General features: G+C 43.1%; 3 protein-coding genes across 3 annotated transcripts in view; 2 read left to right on the top strand and 1 right to left on the bottom strand.

Moving 5' to 3' along the window:
- Window positions 1-434, top strand: part of LOC5573122 — a 417,647-nt gene extending 417,213 nt beyond the window's left edge. The window contains exon 16 of the mRNA XM_001660688.2: window positions 23-434. Coding sequence (XP_001660738.2) covers window positions 23-220 — 198 coding nt within the window. The 3' untranslated portion in view covers window positions 221-434. The remainder of the gene's footprint in view (window positions 1-22) is intronic.
- On the bottom strand, window positions 435-6,159 carry LOC5573121. The gene is made up of 2 exons (XM_001660687.2): window positions 6,024-6,159; window positions 435-867 (listed from the first exon to the last, which is right to left on the bottom strand). Exon 2 carries the CDS (start codon window positions 850-852, stop codon window positions 487-489), a length of 366 nt encoding a protein of 121 aa, XP_001660737.2. The 5' UTR covers window positions 853-867; window positions 6,024-6,159; the 3' UTR covers window positions 435-486.
- A 2,556-nt stretch (window positions 6,160-8,715) lies between these two features.
- Window positions 8,716-10,964, top strand: LOC5573120 (zinc finger protein 391). Its single transcript, XM_001660686.2, has 3 exons — window positions 8,716-8,884; window positions 8,974-10,079; window positions 10,174-10,964. Exons 1-3 carry the CDS (start codon window positions 8,830-8,832, stop codon window positions 10,921-10,923), a joined length of 1,911 nt encoding a protein of 636 aa, XP_001660736.2. The 5' UTR covers window positions 8,716-8,829; the 3' UTR covers window positions 10,924-10,964.
- Window positions 10,965-18,204: the final 7,240 nt, after the last annotated feature.

Raw genomic sequence — 18,204 nt, 5'->3', positions numbered from 1 at the left:
TTTAATTCGCTCTCACCAACAGGAAAAACGTGATCTCATCACGGGCCTTAAGACGCGAACTAACGCCGGCCGTCCAAACTGGGACAAGGTCTTCAAACAGATCCAGGACCAGAAGAAGGGCAAAGTGACCGTGTTCTACTGCGGACCGCCTCAGTTGGCGAAAACTTTGCGCTACAAGTGCGACCAGTTCGGATTCCAGTTCCGCAAGGAAGTCTTCTAGGATTGCACAAGAGTGCACGTTGATTTGAATTAATTTTGAACATTGATTAATTGTAATTTTAGATTAAGTGTTCTTAATATTATTTAAACTTGTTTTATACTCTTGTAAATTATTGCCTCATGTGTTTGTCCGCCTAACAAAAGCGTCGTTTCATTGTAATAAACTCATTTAATTTATTGAAGAACCAGTTCTTTCAAATAAATCCAACAAGAAGTCATTGTAGTGCAGATTTTTAATGAACTAAAATACAACAAATGCGTCAACATCTAGGACTTACTCGGTTGGGTAGGAAACTGCTTCAGAACCTTGTTCAGCTGTTTGTAGTTGAGGTCTTTGCCGGGCACCACGATACCCTTGCTGGAGGTTTCCTTCTTGGTAGCCTTCTTGTCCAGGTAAACTTTGTAGCACCGCTTGAACGTGGAAACCTCCTTCGGGCAGAGATCTTCGTTGAAGTCGTTCGCCTTCAGGCAGGAAAACATAATGGCCATTTCCTGCAGGCAAGCGACGTCACTGCCTTTGTCCGTCTTGCCACTGACCTGATTCTTCAGCCGGAGGGGCAGAATTTCCTGGAATGGAACCTTGCTCTCCAGCTGGGGCAGCCGGACCTTGAGGAGGGTGGATGTGGTGCGCATTGTGGCCGAATTGATCTGGAAGTTACAAAATATTTGTCAGATTATTTTTTTAGGCTTTTATCTGAAACAGTTTGTGTTTCTAGAGTTCTAAGTGGTTCTAACATTGTGAACGAAGGGAAAATGCAAAAAAAAACCTTCGAAATAGCTTAAGAACTACAGAGATGGGAATAGTACTGTACGCAACAAGTTGCAGAATGATGATTTTACAGCACAAGTCGTACATCTATGCAATCTAATACATCGTGTTGTGCAACGAGTAGAGTACAACATTTTTACCATTTTTGTAGAAGACCACTTGAATGTATCAGAAATCAAATCAGAATGCATTCATAATAATTTTGCATTTTTTTTTAATTGCTATTGCTATTAAACAGTTGTTTAAAGAATAAGCGTTGCGTAATCGTATATTACGGAATTGAAATCAGTTGCGTCAATATTCATTACGCAACTGAAATCAGTCTTCAACCAAATTGCAAAAACTGTTGTACGTAACTTGTTGCAAAACTCGATTTCTACAGCACTCTTCGTAATTATGCAGCTTGGCAACCTCGTTGGATAAATTCACGACTCGTGCTGTTTTTTTTTTTGTTTTTTACAAGGGGGAAATCTGCAAACAGACCCCCTGAGAAGGTAACTCAGGGAATGCGGGGTTGACGCACCAACGACAACCCGCTAAAACCAGCCTAGGCACTGTGCTTGAGCAATTCTTTTAGAATTGCTCAAGTGGTGAAAAGTGCATCGTCATGACCGTTATCTCCCCGGAACCACCTTACGGTATTTCTTCGTGGAGGGGCCAGTGCATATAGCACAACACATGTAGTAGAAGTAGCCTAGACTAACTGCTTCTCCTAGTCAACTTAAACAATGTTACACGGGATCAGCCTCGGCAGGGCTAATCCTCTGCAGCCAACTCTTGATCGGCGCGCCATAGGCGCTGCAATTCTAACACGATGTGAATGACAGCCGTAGTTACTGCATTCCTGCACTCGGCATCCGCACACATTCTCTCTATTATATTGTCGGAGAACGTGTCCCCTCCGCATGTAGCGAGCATGCGACCTCTCACAACAATGTAACGGGGGCAATCGAACACGACATGCTCCGCTGTTTCCTCCACACCAGCACAATTGGGACACGCAGGAGATTCTAAGTTCCCGAACCTATGCAGGTACTGTCTATAGCAGTTCACTTCCCCATGGTTTCTTTCATACCAATCTGATACATTTGGTATTAGCCTAATCTACCCTTAGTGGAGATATCCCATTCCTGCTGTCAGCTTCTGAGCGTTTCCTCTTTATACGGGTCGCGGACTCCTCTGGTACCTCTTTGGTTAATGAAGCATTGGACATCTTCCTTGATGATGATGACTGTACACGGCCTCTTTAGATACCGTTCGGTATGCGCTTGCTACTCTTAAGCACATGATCCTGTACGTCAGAGATTACCAAACTTTCTTAGATCGTGGCGCCCTTAGCAATTTTCTGGAAACTGCGCGGTGGAAGATATCAAATTTAATCATGAGTTAATTTGCGACGCACGGTTTGGGAAGTACTGCTGTACGTGCTCTCGTGCATTCCTCAACTATGGAAATACAGTGCGTTGCTGTCAACTCTACTTCCTCCATCGATTCGCCATAGACCACTGGGGTTCAGACGCGTGTTCAGATATCGTCGGCGAAGCCAACAATCTTAACACCAGTCAGAAGGGGCAGCCTCAGTACGTCATCGCACATCGCATTCCATAACAGCGGGCCCAGGATTGAACCTTGAGGTACTCCCGCGGTAATTCGAACGCTTTTCTGCCCCTCCTCTGTGTCATACAGTAGAATCACAGACAAACAGACGTCACACTCTCATTACTGTCCATCGACCACCTTTTTAACGGTCGATTCAAAAATATGATAGGTGGCCAATTCGCCACCCGCAGCGCTCGCATCGTTTTTGTTCGTGTTTGACGTTTACACACGACCGCCATCTGTTGCCCTGTCGGCCAAATACACCTATTCAGCATTGGGCGTACATGTCCTCGTGACTATGATTTTGATCGAGATTTGTTCTAAGTGTTACGTCTGTTTGTCTGTGGTAGAATCCTACCATCAAAATAGCTTTCTAGAAGCTTGCACAACTGTACCGGTACCTTGAGGCGGTGAAGTGCGTGTGCTATTGCTTCTCAGCTTGCGCTGTTAAACGCATTCTTCACATCCAGAGTGACAATAGCGCAGTAACGGATGCCGCTCCTTTTATGCTCGATTGCTACCTCAGCTGTCTGAACGACCGACTGGATAGCGTCCAGAGTAGATTTACCTTTCCTGAATCCAAACTGGTTGTTAGACAGGCCGTCCACACCTTCCATATATGATACTAGCCTGTTGAGAATCAACCTCTCCAATAACTTGCCCGTCGTATCTAGTAAACAGATAGGTCTATACGCCGACAGATCACCTGGTGGTTTCCCCGCCTTTGGCAATTTATGTCGCTTCCATATTTGATTCCTTGATCAATGCAGCATTGCATCGTGATTCTGAACATGCCCGGATCCGCCTTCACTGCCGCTTTTAAGGCAACATTCAAGATACCATCGGGTCCCGGTGTCTGTTTGACGCGAATGATTTCACAACTTCTGACAGCTCTTCGTTCGTTTTTATTTTTTTTAGTTCTTCGTTTGTCACTCTCGCCTTTTCTTCTCCTTCATCTGCCGCATACGGCGCTGGGGGCCATGGGCTTGTGGGATGGTGCGGGAAGTACATCGATTATCCATCGCAGCAATTCTGGCGGCTTCTCTTGTGGCGCTATGGAACCTTTGGTCTTAGCCTGTCTTAGCCATTACCACTCTGTAGGCGTCACCCCACGGACTCGAGTTGGCACTCTCGCATGGACTATCAAAACATGCCCGTTTACGACTCTTGATTTCCTTTTTGAGAGCCATCTTTGCCTCTCTCAATGCTGCACCGCGTTTTTCTCTTTGTGCTTCTGTGCGTTCGCGTTGCATTTTTCGTCTAGCCCGAAGGCAGATTTCTCGAAGATTTGCAATTGATTTGCACCACCAGTACACCAGCGGCCTGTTCCCTCTAGGAGAGGCTTTTATCGGCATGGAAGCATCACTCGCACATGGCACTTATTCTAGAACCACGTTTTTGGGCAGTCCATTAGCATAGCATAGATAGCAAAGCATAGACTGACTGTACATGTCAATAATTGCTACTCCGTGATTGATCGGAACTGGTAAGAATTGCACTTCGATCCAAACGAATAAGGGATGGGGCTTTCTATTTATTGCATCTCCACACTCACCACGGGAAGGGTGTTTATTAGTGAGGGAGGGAAAAGATCTGGGTGTCACCTTTGATTGGTGATGCGATCCATTATTCATTTACTTAGTTAACATATCGATTCTGCCTCAATTCGCCAAATCGATGCGCACTTGTCCGTCCACCTAGCTCGCTGCGCTCCACGCCTTATTCTACCAACCGGATCCGACGCGAACACCATTGTTGCAGGATTGCTGTTCGGCAATCTTGCAACATGCCCTCCGTCCATCGCATCCTTCCAGTTTTGGCCACCTTCTGGATACTGGGTTCGCCGTAGAGTTGGGCGAGCTCGAGGTTCATCCTTCGCCGCTACACACCGTTTTCCTGCACACCGCCAAAGATCGTCATAAGCACCCGACGTTCGAAGACTCCAAGTGCTTGCAAGTCCTCCTCGAGCATCGTCCACGGTTCATGCCCGTAGAATACGACCGGCCTTATGAACGGCCTTATAGCGATAAAGGGAGCGCCTTCGTTGAGTTAATTATCTGTGAAGGCTCTAAACAGCGATACCTCCTTAACTTAAATCATTTCCTTCAGATATTTCTGAGGAAATAAAACAAAACTGTAGTGATGTACTCTACATCTCTTCGCACTCTTTGAAGAAGAGCAAATCTCGCGAAACATTACTTAAGAACCTATGTCCAAATGAGAGGCTCTCTTTGATCAATAACTGAGTCACATTAACTTCTTCTGTTGCGTTTTTTGTATGAAACGCTAGTCAAGGAAATTGCCTTTCGATCTGTAGTGAAAAACTTCCCAAATTTTTTAGTATTCCACTGTTATAATCGAAAGAGAGCGAGAGAGAGGAGAGAATCTCTCATTTGTACATAGGTCCTTTTGTAATGTTTCGCGAGAAATCATCGCTGACAAAACCATTTCTCGAAGACTTATTCGAACAGACTAAAGTCAGAAAAGTTACCAAACTTACTTTATCAATCCTACGTGTTTCGCAGACAAAATTCTACACGTTCCGCTCTAAACCAACTTGATTTTTCACTTTTAGAACGTTTAATTTCCGGATTTACAAAACGACGAAAGTAAGATTCTCCACTTTCGCAACCTAATCGCTACTTTCGCCGCTCCATTGTATGGAGAGACAAAGTGACTTAACCACGAATCAAAACAAAACAATACTTGAGTCGATTTTACACTGGTACAAAAACGTCGTAAGTAACTGATTGAAACGGCTTATCATTTTGTCATACATTTTTTGTGGGAAATGATAGGAACTATCTAGTGTTTTAACGCGAGCTGATTGCATGCAAAATTTAAGCGATATACTCGGTAATAAAAATGTTAAAAAGGGGATTCATTTTAAAACAGTTTTAGAAGGTTGTGATTCTTCTTAATTTACTTTCTCCAAACCGCATGAAAGCTACTTACGTCGATTTGAAAAAGTAATCGAGATTTCTCGCGGAACATTACTCAAGGACCTATGTACAAATGAGAGATTCTCTCCTCTCTCGTTCTCTTTCGATCATAACAGTGGAATACTAAAGATTTTGGGAAGTTTTTCACTATAGATCGAAAGTCAATTTCCTTGACTAGCGTTTCATACAAAAAACGCAACAGAAGAAGTTAATATGACTCACTTATTAATGAAAGAGAAAGTAAACTAAGAGAGCCTCTCAATGTTAGATAGGTCCTTTAGTAATGTTCCGCGAGATTTATTCATAACAAAACTGAATCATAATTTTGCGCCCACTGTAGTATGTCGGGTCTGAGTTTGAACCAAGATTTTAGTGACATGGTTTGAATACATTTTTATAGGTAGAACAACCTCAAATACTGATAATTCTACATGCATCACTCGATGTTCAACTAAAATTCCTTATTCTAGAGCAAACTAACAAACTATACTTACATTAATCACAGAAAATCAATTCCATAAACTCACGCGTTAAGTAATCTTTGTTGTTGTGCCGGAGACTGACGGAGGATAATTGCGAGGCTCACTTCGCTCACTTGCAAGCAGTGTTTTTGTTGAGAAAAGAGTGACAGCTTCGATCACTGACGCCGTGTTTCCAAAACAGATGGGGGCATAGGCCAGGAGAAGTGGATGAACTTGTCATTCATTTTTCTGTCAAATCTCATACAAAATCTACTTTTTCTTTGACAGAAATTCACTCTAGGTGAACCACTTCCCCTGGCCTATGGCGTTCTTGGGCATAAAATGTGTTTGATGAATTCTCGCGTAACTTTTCAAAACGGCCTATCTAACAATTCACACATTTCGAGTAAATCGAGCTTGAAGGTTGTGAAAATATATTTTGAAACTGTATCAAAATGAAACATTTTTTCCCCACTGTGTTGCTTGTAGAGGGAAGCAGTGTAATAGAGTTCAACGTAAGAAATGAAATTTTGTCAATTTATTTGGAAATTACACTGAAATCTATAAAAACATCAGATAGGACGTTTTGACCAAAAATACGTACATAGGATAAATCACATAGGTCGTTCTGTTTCAACAATTGTAACATTGGACATTCACTTCGGTCATTTTGTTTCAGTTATAGTAACATCGGACATTTTGATTTGAGCACACAGCAAGCATGTTTTATTTCATTTTGTATCCACGTGCGTTGAACTGCTTCAACATTCAAGTTGAACTGCTCATTTTGTTGCGATGTGATAATCGCAGGCACCAGCTGTGCTTTGTTTTGATTCATTCAATGCCACGACGTCACTTTTTCCCCTCCGTCTGTGTGTCCTATGTAACAACAGAAAGAGGGAAAACGTTGAGCTGTACATGGGACTTTTTGCTTTCTCGCTGTTTCTCTTTCAATCTTCTCCCCGTTTCAATGCTGGTTTCGCCCACACTTGTTCGTGTGTGAGTTACCCACTGCACGATGGGTGGTGACGACTGTGTTTCATTCGGCACCAGCCGTCGGCGCAAACAAGAAATAGCGGTGGGAAATGATGACGATGACGGCGCCGTCGATTGTGTTGTAGGAAACTAATGCCAAACAAATACATACACCTTCTCCGCTCTTCGGTGAATGATTGCTCTGCAAATACCTATATGTGCGCAAGTCGCGCATGCACGTTGCTCGTGTTGCTGCCGTGCCAAAATACAGTTTTGTGTAACTCGTTCTCTTTTTGTTATTAATATTAATATTATTATTAATATTTGAGCGTATTCAATATTGCGAGGCAGAGCGACTTTGAAAATATCGACATTTTGTTGCGGTGTGCTAATTGGAGACACCAGCTATGCTTTGTTTTGATTCATTCAATCCCACGACGCCATTTCTCCCCCTCCGTCTATCTGTCCTATGTAACAACAGAAGGAAGGGAAACGTTGAGCTGTATGTAGGACATTTTGCTCTCTCACTGATTCTCCCTCAATTTTTTTCCCCGTTTTTATGACGGTTTCGCCCACATGATCATGTGTGAGTTTCCCACTGCATGACGTGGTGGTGGTGACGGCTGTGTTGCAATCAGCACCAGCCGTCGGTTGAAACAAGAAATTACGGTGGGGAATGATGACGATGACGACGCCGTCCATCTTGTTGTAGGAACTTGAGAAAGGAGCCCACGCCTAACAACATACAGCTTCTCCTCTCTTCGGTGATTGATCGCTCTGAAAATATGTGTGAGCAAGACGCGCATGTACGTTGCTCGTGTTGCTGCCGGGAAGCATATTTATACGCTTGATCGATCATGCATCTGAATCAGATTGATACAATGACATCATATAGGGGAATGATATTGAGCACAAGATTGAGCATCAAATGTTGTGCTCAATATCATTCCCCTATATGCATGCAATGTGCTAATAATATGAAAAGAGAAGTTGCAGCTGATCCAATCCATCGAAACGGTAAAACATGGTTTGGCAAAAAGACCAAAATACCGTTTTGTGTAACTCATTCTCTTTTTGTCACTTGAGCGTTTTCAATTTTGCGAGGCAGTGCGACTCTGAAAATATCGACTGAAATGATTGAGAAGCAGTTATTATGGCATTCTATACATCTAAGTAGTGTTTCAGACACGCTTCTACAAATCATTCTACCTTTTAAACTCCATTTCAAAGCTTTATTCAGGAATGTCCAATGTAACATTAGAATCGTGTTTATTCATAAATGTTACATAGGACATGTGGTTGGTTCTCTGATCAAAGGTCCAATGTAACAATTGATTAAAAGCGATGCAGTTTTGAACATTGGTCATTTTGTTAAGCTTTTAATAGATTAATTTATTGTTAATATATCAGAACGAGTGTTCTAGTGTGCTGCTAAGTGGTCCAACGCAAATGATTTGCAATGATAATCTCGATTTGTTTACATTTGTTACTTAGGACGTTTTGAAAAGTTACGCGAGAATTATTTTAATTTTATTTACTACTTTATAATAACTTCGTTCTATTTCAAAGTTGATTTTGTTTTCATGGCTCAATCGACTTTTCTGACTTTTTTAAATCCTTTACATGAGAAATTCACAGAGAAAAATCTATTCTGATCATATTCATAATGAGTTAATTTAAGCGCAGATGTGAATAAATCCCGCATGATGTGTAGTTTGTGCCCAAATGTATGACAAAAATGTCAGCTGGCGTCAGTTGTTTGGATCTATCTTGTTTATAAACAACAGAAATTTGGTAAAAGTTTTGTAATTTGTCTTAAAATCATAAGAATTCTAGATGTTTTAATGAATAATCTCTACCGGAAATGGATACCGATACGCAACCGACCCCGTCTTCATCAGAGCTTCCCAAAACTACAGGTATTTCATGTCATTTATGGGCAAAAGGCAAAAAGTTTAAACAACTGTTCGCACCCACATTCCCGCCCTAATCCCTACCTCAATTTCAGCCCCTCAGCGAACACTGAACGACTTCTGCCGCATTTGCCTGCTCCGGAAGCAGTCGCTGCTGCCGCTGACGAGCGAACTCAACGGAACCATGATTCCGGAAATGCTCTGGAAAGTGTCCGGTACAATGCTGAATGTCCTCGAGCAGCTTCCGCGGGTAATTTGCGACCACTGCCTGACCAAGCTGGATCTCGCCTACAACATTGCCCAGGAGTTCCGCAAGCAGGAGGAAGTGCTGAGAAGTTTCTGCTGGAAAGGTGCTCTGATCGAACAATTGGATGGGTTCCAGCAGACGGAGGATGCTGTCCGAGTGCCGTACTCGGATGGAGTGCTGAAGAAATTGACCTTTACGCCGCAAAAGGCTACGGAACCCGCTGAGGAAACACCAAAGGAGATCAGTGACCCGCAACAGGAGAAGGTGTCCACAGATAAGGAAGTGACCGAATTCAGCGGGGAGCAGTTAGACGATATCATTGAAGTGGCAAGTGACGTGATCGAAGAGGTCGCTCAGTCGGATGATGACTTCGAGATGATTGTGGAGGAAACCAGTGTCGATGCGGAATGTTCTCCGAAGGAAAAGAAAGACGATCTGGTCGATTTCAGTCAGAGCGATGAATCACAAGACAGAGTCTCAATCAAAAAGGAAACCGAAGAGGAAGATAAGAAGGTTCCGGAGGAATCGGAGGTTTTGTCCGTGCTGGTAACCAAAGTGGAGGACGAAGAATGGATAGAAGAAGAGGAAAGACTATCCGAAGAAAAATTGGTAGACGGGAACGAATCGGCGAGCGAGTTGGCCATAGTAAGCTGCGATGAAACCGGCGATTCCCAGGATCCCATTTGGTTCGATGAGGAAGGACGAGATGACGAAGATGATAACAGCAATGGCCACGAAACGAGCCAAAGTAGTGAACAACCAAAGCGTAGGAAGCGGAAAAGAAAGCAGTCGGATAAACCGAAAAGGGTCATCAAAAGTGAGGTCAATGCCGATGGTTTGTACGAGTGTAAGGTTTGCGATCGAACGTTCAGCGTGCAGAAAACGTTTCTCAACCATTTGCGGAACCACGAACACGTTTCGCAGGGTTCGTTCAAGTGTGGGCAGTGCAACAAGGTGAGTGGTTCGAATTAGGGATCTTTTTTCAAAATTTATATTTTTTAAGAAAAATTCGATTTCTTTATTTCTAATCGAATGAAATTCGTTACAGGTTTTTGGAACGAAAAATCGTTTGCTACGACATGAGGATATTCACACCCGGGATCTGTCCTGCAAAGAGTGCGACAAAAAATTCGCCAATATATATGAACTACGGGGGCACCTACCGTTCCACTTGAAAGGCAAAGGAAAGTGTTCGTCGTGCGATTTCGTTTGCTACACGAGAGAACAAATGAAACAGCACCGGCAAACGAGTGATTGTGCAAAACTGATCGCGGCAAAACGGCCTCCGAAGCCTGCGGTGCTTAAAGATCCTTGTTGTCCTTACGAGGGATGCGATTATAAAGCCGCAACTTATGGTGCGATGTATGTGCATAAACGTGCAAAGCACCAATCGACGTACGAGTGTGATATGTGCGACAAGAAGTTCGCCTTCGCCAATCAGCTCAAACAGCACGAAACCATCCACACGGGCGAGAAGCCCTTCCAGTGCGAAATCTGCTCGAAACCGTTCCGACGGTTGTTCAGCTTCAAAGAGCACATGGCCATCCACGAGGGCGAGCAGAAGTATGAGTGTGCCATTTGTGGGAAGACGTTCGCCCGACCTCGGTACCTGGCCGCACATGTGGCAACGCATTCGACGAAGCGTCCGTTCGAGTGCACGATGTGCGGATCCAACTACAAAACGAATGGCGAACTGACGAAGCACATCCGGGCCAAGCACGAAACGCTAGAGTATGGGAACGGTAACGATCTGATCGAGGAGGATTATGACTACTTCGAAGACGAGATTTATTTGTAAGGTGACTTGGTTTGTAATGCAGGGAAGGTCGGAAAAAGTAAGTACATGTCTTGTCTCATTGATCAGTGAATTCTTCGAAATGTCCTTGCTGCATGTTTCATCTGTGCAATAATAATTAATAATTAAGTAGATTAGGGTGACTTTTTGTATTTTCGGCAGCTTTGTTCTTTTCGTTGTGGATGATTTTATAAAGCTCAATAGGACTCAAGATTTCCATCAGTATTCAATAATATAAGTGTTCATCAAAGTGCTTCCACCTTTCAATCATCCCACGTTTTTCCGTTAAAATTCTCTCATCCTTATCCTAGAGTATCTCGGATCGCCGAGCGGCCTTTGCGTTGAGTATCAGTAACTTCAGAACTTTCGCATATCTTGAGACCGTTGGTGTTTTTGCTCTACTATTTTCATTTCCGTCAGTGACGTCCCATGTTCCTACGAATCCTGTACTGTATTTCTCAAGAATCTGCATGCAGTCCTCGTCGAATCAATCGTTTCGTTGACTCCATTCCACTTTCCCAGCGTCGCTCTCAGCCGCATCGATGATGGCTTTCACTTTCACTACACTCCATCAGTTGTCAATTAAGCCCCTCATCCGGTAATGCAGTCTCAAAGCTCTGCGCGTATGCAGATGCGAAATTCTGTCGCTTTAGCTGCTCTAGGTCACACCGAGACGGCCATCGGTACCGATTCTTGTCGATGACCGAAAGTTTTCAACGCAGATTTAACCATTATCTGATAGTGGTCATGTTCTAACCATGGCCCTGACGTCTATTAATCAAAATCTGGTAGGTATATATGTGATTCTGTCTGCTATGTGTAATCTTCCAGTTTAACTATGCAGAAGGCTGTGCTGGAAGTAGATGCTACGAATGGTCATATTCTTGTAGGTTGTGCTAAAAGGCGGAATCCACGGTCCTTCAGCACAATGGTATGTAATGCGTGTGGTCAAATGAAGTTGAAAAATTCACAGTTTTACTACAGACAAGCAGATGTCACACTCTCATAGTTGTTGTTGGGAGGAATTCGGGGCAGCATATCGATAAAACTATCTCATGAAATACTGATTTTCGACACACTCACAACTAAAAACATATTCATTAAATATCGCATATGCTACAAGTTTGTTTTACTACTTACGAATTTAGTCTTCAAACTGCAAATCAGCCTTCGAACGTTCCAATCTCCCTACAATTACGATGATACTCTATGCCCAAAAAATGGACGTAACAATTTTGGAAATTAACAATAAATTTCAAGATATTGCCTACCATTTTTTTAACAGAAGAGTTAACATTTACGCGTAATGCCAATAGGAAGAAGATGATGTTGTTCCGGCGATGACCTAACTTAAAACTTAGCCTGAATTAAAAAAGGCCGATTCATAGTTTTCTTTCAAAAATTTAGCTCAAAATAGTTGAAAAAGTGACTTTTTGGCGAAAAAAGCGATTTTAGTCTAAATGGCTTCAAAAAAGAGACTTCGAAGTGACTGGTTTCAAAAAAGTGACTCGCTACCAGCCGTACATTAGGCGTACATGCCCTCGTGATTACCCAAATAATAACAGTGAATAGCAGTTTATTCAGCTGAAATAAGCTTTATAGTGATTTGTTCAAATCTTTCTGTAGTAATTTTCACAGGGGTTCCACAGGTCGCTCCGAAAATTCCACATCCACGGGATTTTCCAAGAAATCTTACAGCTCCTCCCAGAGTTTCAATGCCGATATCTTCAGTAATTCTTTGTGTCGTTCTCGAAGGATTTCTTACAAAAAATAGCCACGGATTCTCCCAAAAACTAGTTCAGGAATCCCTAAGATTTGTTCCGATTGTTTGCTTCAAGGATTCGAGGTTCTCACAGAGATTCCTTCAACACTTCTTAATAAATTTGTCCAAATAGAATTCGTACGGAATGGAAGTTCGAGGAAATTTCTTCACAAAGAACTCTGTATTTCTGTAGCATTGCATCCAGGGATCACTTCCAGACTCTTCCAATGATATCTCGAGTAATTTCTCAAGTAAATTTCCCTTTCAATCTTCAAAAATCTTATTTACGGTATCCATCAGGAAATGTTACAACAATTATTCCAGTAATCTCTCCGAATATCCCTATATAAATTTTTGCACGGATTCGCCACGATGTATCTCAGGAATTCCTCCAGAAAATCATGCAGGATATTATACAGAATCTATGACAAAAAGGTCGACCTTTTGTCCATAAACCTGTTATACAGTGTTCCGTTTAGCATTCCGTTTATTAGAAGACATTTAAACTATAGTGCAAGTAACGGTATAGTATTGTAATCAGTTCGTGTTGAGCAACCGAAGTGTACGGTCGTTCTTCAATAAATCGGAGCTAATACCCCTGTTGGTTCGTACCTCGTTAACATCTCGGAGCGCTAGCGCTACGCCTTCCGACGAAAGGATTTCGTGAGTTTAGTGTTATTGGTCAACCTAACCGCGAAGTTTTGCCACCTCTAACCGCGATTTTATTCGCGAGTGGGGTTACCTGTCGTACCAGGCGATCATACGCGTGAAAAGTGTCGGGGTATTGTAAACCACCTGTTTGGGCGACAAAGCGTCCCCACCTAGTGCATGCCGTGTATGTGAACTACGAAGGACCAAGCTACTCCTTAATGCTATAGTGGTTGTGAAGTGCAAGAAGTAGAGTGCAAGAAGACATCTGTAGGCGATAAGCGACGAACTTGATCGCTACTGAGCCACCAGAAGAACATCGTTAAAAAAGGTAGGGTCAGATTTTCCAATTCCTTATTTCCAATTCCCTCCGCGCTGGGGTAGGTAGTGGGTGACCACTATCACTTTATGCGGTATTTGATCTCGCTGAAGCTGTTGGTATCAAGTTAAGTGTTGAATGGCCTCCACCAGTGGGGGCGACCCAGGAGGGTCAAATAGAAGAACTCTGCCGTTGTATATGGACCCCCACAACGAGTTCGGTGCTGTGACAACCTTGCTAATGACCGGTAAGGATGGGACAAATCTCCCAATCGAACCGTTCATCATTGGGAAAAGCCTTGAGGACTGGGCAGGACCAATAGAAGACTCCAGAAGTGTAAGCAGATGTACTAAGTATGTAATACGGACCCGGAAGCCTGCGCAAGTTGAAAAACTCTTGAAGATGACGCATCTCTGTGACGGAACTGAAGTTTCAGTAGTGTTGCATCCAACGCTTAACATTAGCCGCTGTGTGATTTCCGCCTATGACGTGATAGAAAAGGACGAACAAGAGATTGTGGAGAACCTAAGCAGCCAAGGAGTGATCAAAGCCCGTCGGATATTGAAAAGCAACAAAGATAGAACTGCAGCTATTATCTTGACGTTCAACAAATGCGTATATCCCGCGAACGTTAAAATTGGAGTACTCAACTTCAAAACACGCCCATATTACCCAAATCCGATGTTATGCTTCAGCTGCTTTGAATACGGACATCCTCGTTTGACCTGTACGAATTCCAAACGCTGCTACAACTGCTCGCAAGATCACGAAGAAAGAGAGAAATGCGAAGACGCCCCTTTTTGTAGAAACTGCGAAAAAGATCACCGACCCACCAGTCGACAGTGCCCAATATACAAAAAAGAGATGAAGGTCATCAAAACAAAAATCGACTGCAACCTGACAGAGACTGATGCGAGAAAGCGTGTTGAGGCGGGAAATGGCAGTTATGCTCGGATCGCTGCACAGCCGCGATTGGATCTGATAAAACTAAATGATTTAACGACCCAACTTGCGGAGAAACAGAAAAAAATTGAAGAACTTGAAAGTAGTCTGGCTCATGTCACTCAAGTATTGGAAACCAAATTTAACGATATCGTTACCAAGAACGCTGAGAAAGATACTCAAATAAAGGAGTTGCTCGCTGACTTGAAACAACGAGACGAAAGGATCGCCAAGTTAGAGGCGGGAAACCAAGGCATGAAAAAGTACATTGAGGATATAAAAATGAGAGCTAGAACTAACTCGCAGAGCAGTGAATCGAGTCATTCAAAAAGCAACAACAAAAAGCATAAAACGAAACGAACAACTCCCTCTAATGAAAATGACAATGAGCGTGCCTCTAGGTCAAATATGTCCCCACCACCGAAAAAACAACCAAACACAGTGAGAAGTCCCATCTTGACCAGAAACACCATCAATAAATCCAGAAACGAAGCGGTAGACCCATCCGAAACAGACGATCCAATGCATTGTGACTCTTCCAACTCCACCGATTATGGACCAAGTAGAACCCAATAATTTAGCGTTACGATCAACCATCGAATGCACCGCAAATAATCAGCAGCATACAGTAATATCCAATCAATTTATGTTAGGTCATCAACACAGCCGGTTTGAGGAGTGCGAATGTGCAGTACCACACTCACTTCCAAAAGAAGCGCAACAGGAAGGAAAATCCATCCGGGACGCCATACCCCAACCCGTAGATGGAGGACCCTACTGTTCGGCCGGCTCCAGTTCTTCAAGAACCAATGACATTCTTTCAACAAACACGATACAGCTTTTAGATCATCCTTCCCTCAATAATCCCAAAAACCCTACACCAAACTCCTCTCATTGCAATCCAAATTCTGACCACATTAGCCAAAACAGTAGAATAATAAACAGAAACGAATCAAGTGCGAAACTATCGACCGTTGCCAGACAGGAGTCAATACCAATCAAGAGTAGCTATCGAACAAATAGGATAAACAATTCAAGTGACAACCAACAAATATCACCAATCAATGGTGGTCAAGACATTAGAATAACCAATTCAAGTTCAGAAGGCTTCGGAGTGGGGTCCGTAAACCCCCGGCAAGTCCCTGCACTGGCCCTGACCACAGATGTTCCCAGTTCTTGGATTGAGCCTGTGGCGGCAGCTGGTGCGGGGAGCTTGTCTGTGTCTCAGGCAAGTAACTTCATATCTTCTTCTGCAAGCTCAAATGATGCCGCAGAATTTTCCACAACAACCTCTCGACAATCGACATCTCGCTCTTCACCAAACGATGCTAATTTAGCTCCCATCAACCAACATATCCATTCCGGAGCAGAATCGGAATCATCAAACCCATCTGGAGGAAACAATCAAACTTTTGTGCTACAGTGGAACATAAGAAGTGTATGGCGGAACTATGCTGAGCTCCGCAAAATCGTCGATGACAGCAATCCAGCGATAATTTGTCTTCAAGAAATGATGACAACCAGAACAAATAACCTACTCAGCAACAACTACGCATGGTCGATCCGCAATCGACCTGAAAGCATGGGCAGCGGTATCAGCGGGCTTGGCGTTCGTCGTGATATTCCTCATGAATTCATCAACTTTGCATCTGATCTTCTCGTATGTATCGCAAGAATAGGTAAACCCTGGAACCTCACAATAGCGTCAATTTACGTCCCACAATCCGTAAATAGTGACGCTCTCACAAGTAAGTTGACTGATATTGTACAATCCCTTGAGCCGCCATTTCTCTTGTGTGGCGACTTCAATGCTTCTCACGAAGTGTGGGGTAGTTCACGTTCTAACAATCGCGGGCGATCTCTCTTGGAATGGGCAGTTGATAACAATCTCATATCACTCAACAACGGTTCACCAACGCACTATCATGCTTCTTCGGGGACTTTTTCTGCAATCGACGTCTCGTTTTTCTCTAATTGTCTCGCATCCAAGTTTTCTTGGATCTGCGATGACGACTTACATGGAAGTGACCATTTCCCAATTTCAATTCAATTGAACAATCCGCTCCCGAATATCCAATATACGAAAAGATGGATTTACAAGGATGCTGACTGGGGAAAATTTGAAACAATAGTGGCTAATAAAATCCCTCCAAACACCGTCACCTCTATAGAAGAAATTACACAGGCCATTCACGAAGCAGCATTGGAGTCCCTTCCCAGAACTAAAGGTATGCCCGGGAAGAAACGACAAATTTGGTGGAACGATGAAGTTAAGCAAGTTGTGAAAAACCGAAGAAAAGCCCTGCGAAAACTGCGAAAATTGAAAGATGACAGTCCTGGTAAAGAAGCAGCCAAACAACAGTTCAACGAGGCTAAGCGGGAAGCGAGAAAAATGATCGAGGAAGCCAAAACGAATTCCTGGACAAGTTTTCAGGAAATATTCACAACTAAGTCTAATACTTCACAGCTATGGCAAAGCTTTAACAAACTCAGTGGTAAGAGGCGCACTAATAAACTAGGAATGATAATCAACGGAGAACACAATAGCAACCCTACTGATATAGCCGACTTTCTTGTAGAATTTTTCGCTTCTACGTCGGCTAATGAAGGATACGCCGAGGAGTTCTTGCGGAAAAAAACTGTTAAGAGAAGGTACCCCACTTAATCTCATTTCAAACAAAGTCTCTCCTATGGACCAAAAGTTCTCCATTCAAGAACTTTTTCAAGCTCTTGAAAGCGCAAATGGAACTTCAACGGGTGTGGACAACATAGGTTATCCCATGCTAAAACATCTGCCTTTTCACTGTAAACTAACCCTCCTCGAAGCCTTCAACCATATCTGGATGACTGGTGATATCCCACTGACATGGAAGGAGAGCATTATTATTCCAATTCCAAAACCGGGAGAATCTGCAAATGGTGCTCATGGTTTTCGCCCCATTTCACTGACTAGTTGCGTGGCCAAGACAATGGAAAGGATGGTAAATCGCCGCTTGATGGATTTCTTTGAGAACAACGAAAGACTCCATCCGCGTCAGTTCGCGTTTCGCAAAGGAAAAGGCACTACTTGCTATTTCGCCGAACTAGATGAATTCATCACGGAAGCGGCGAAGAAAGGAGAACACTGCGAAGTCGTCACCCTTGACATTAAGAAGGCTTACGATAAAGTTTGGCACAGAAACATCTTAGAAACTATCATCGAGTATAATCTTGGAACAAACATGAACAAATTCCTCAACAGTTTTCTTCAGCACCGATCAGCCAGGGTTAGTTTTGCAGGCGCCCTATCAAAGTCTAAACACCTGGAAAATGGAGTTCCTCAAGGGTCTGTATTATCAGTTTCCCTGTTCCTATTGGCTATGAACTCGGTGTTTTCTATCGTTCCAAAGAATGTGCAAGTTTTTCTGTACGCAGACGATATAATCCTAGTGGCTGCAGGAAAACGCGTCAGTTACCTGAGAAAACGACTCCAAAAAGCGGTTAATCTAGTAGACAAATGGGCTACAGATATCGGGTTTGACTTATCTTCTTCTAAATCATCCACAATGCACTGCTGCAAACTAAAGCGTCACCGTAGATGGCATCTTGAGGGCGCCAAAATCATTCTAAACGA

This window comes from Aedes aegypti, chromosome 2, assembly GCF_002204515.2.
Source record: "Aedes aegypti strain LVP_AGWG chromosome 2, AaegL5.0 Primary Assembly, whole genome shotgun sequence".
NCBI lineage: Eukaryota > Metazoa > Arthropoda > Insecta > Diptera > Culicidae > Aedes > Aedes aegypti.
The sequence above is the reverse complement of the archived record's forward strand: the minus strand, read 5'-3'. Positions and strand labels throughout refer to the sequence as shown.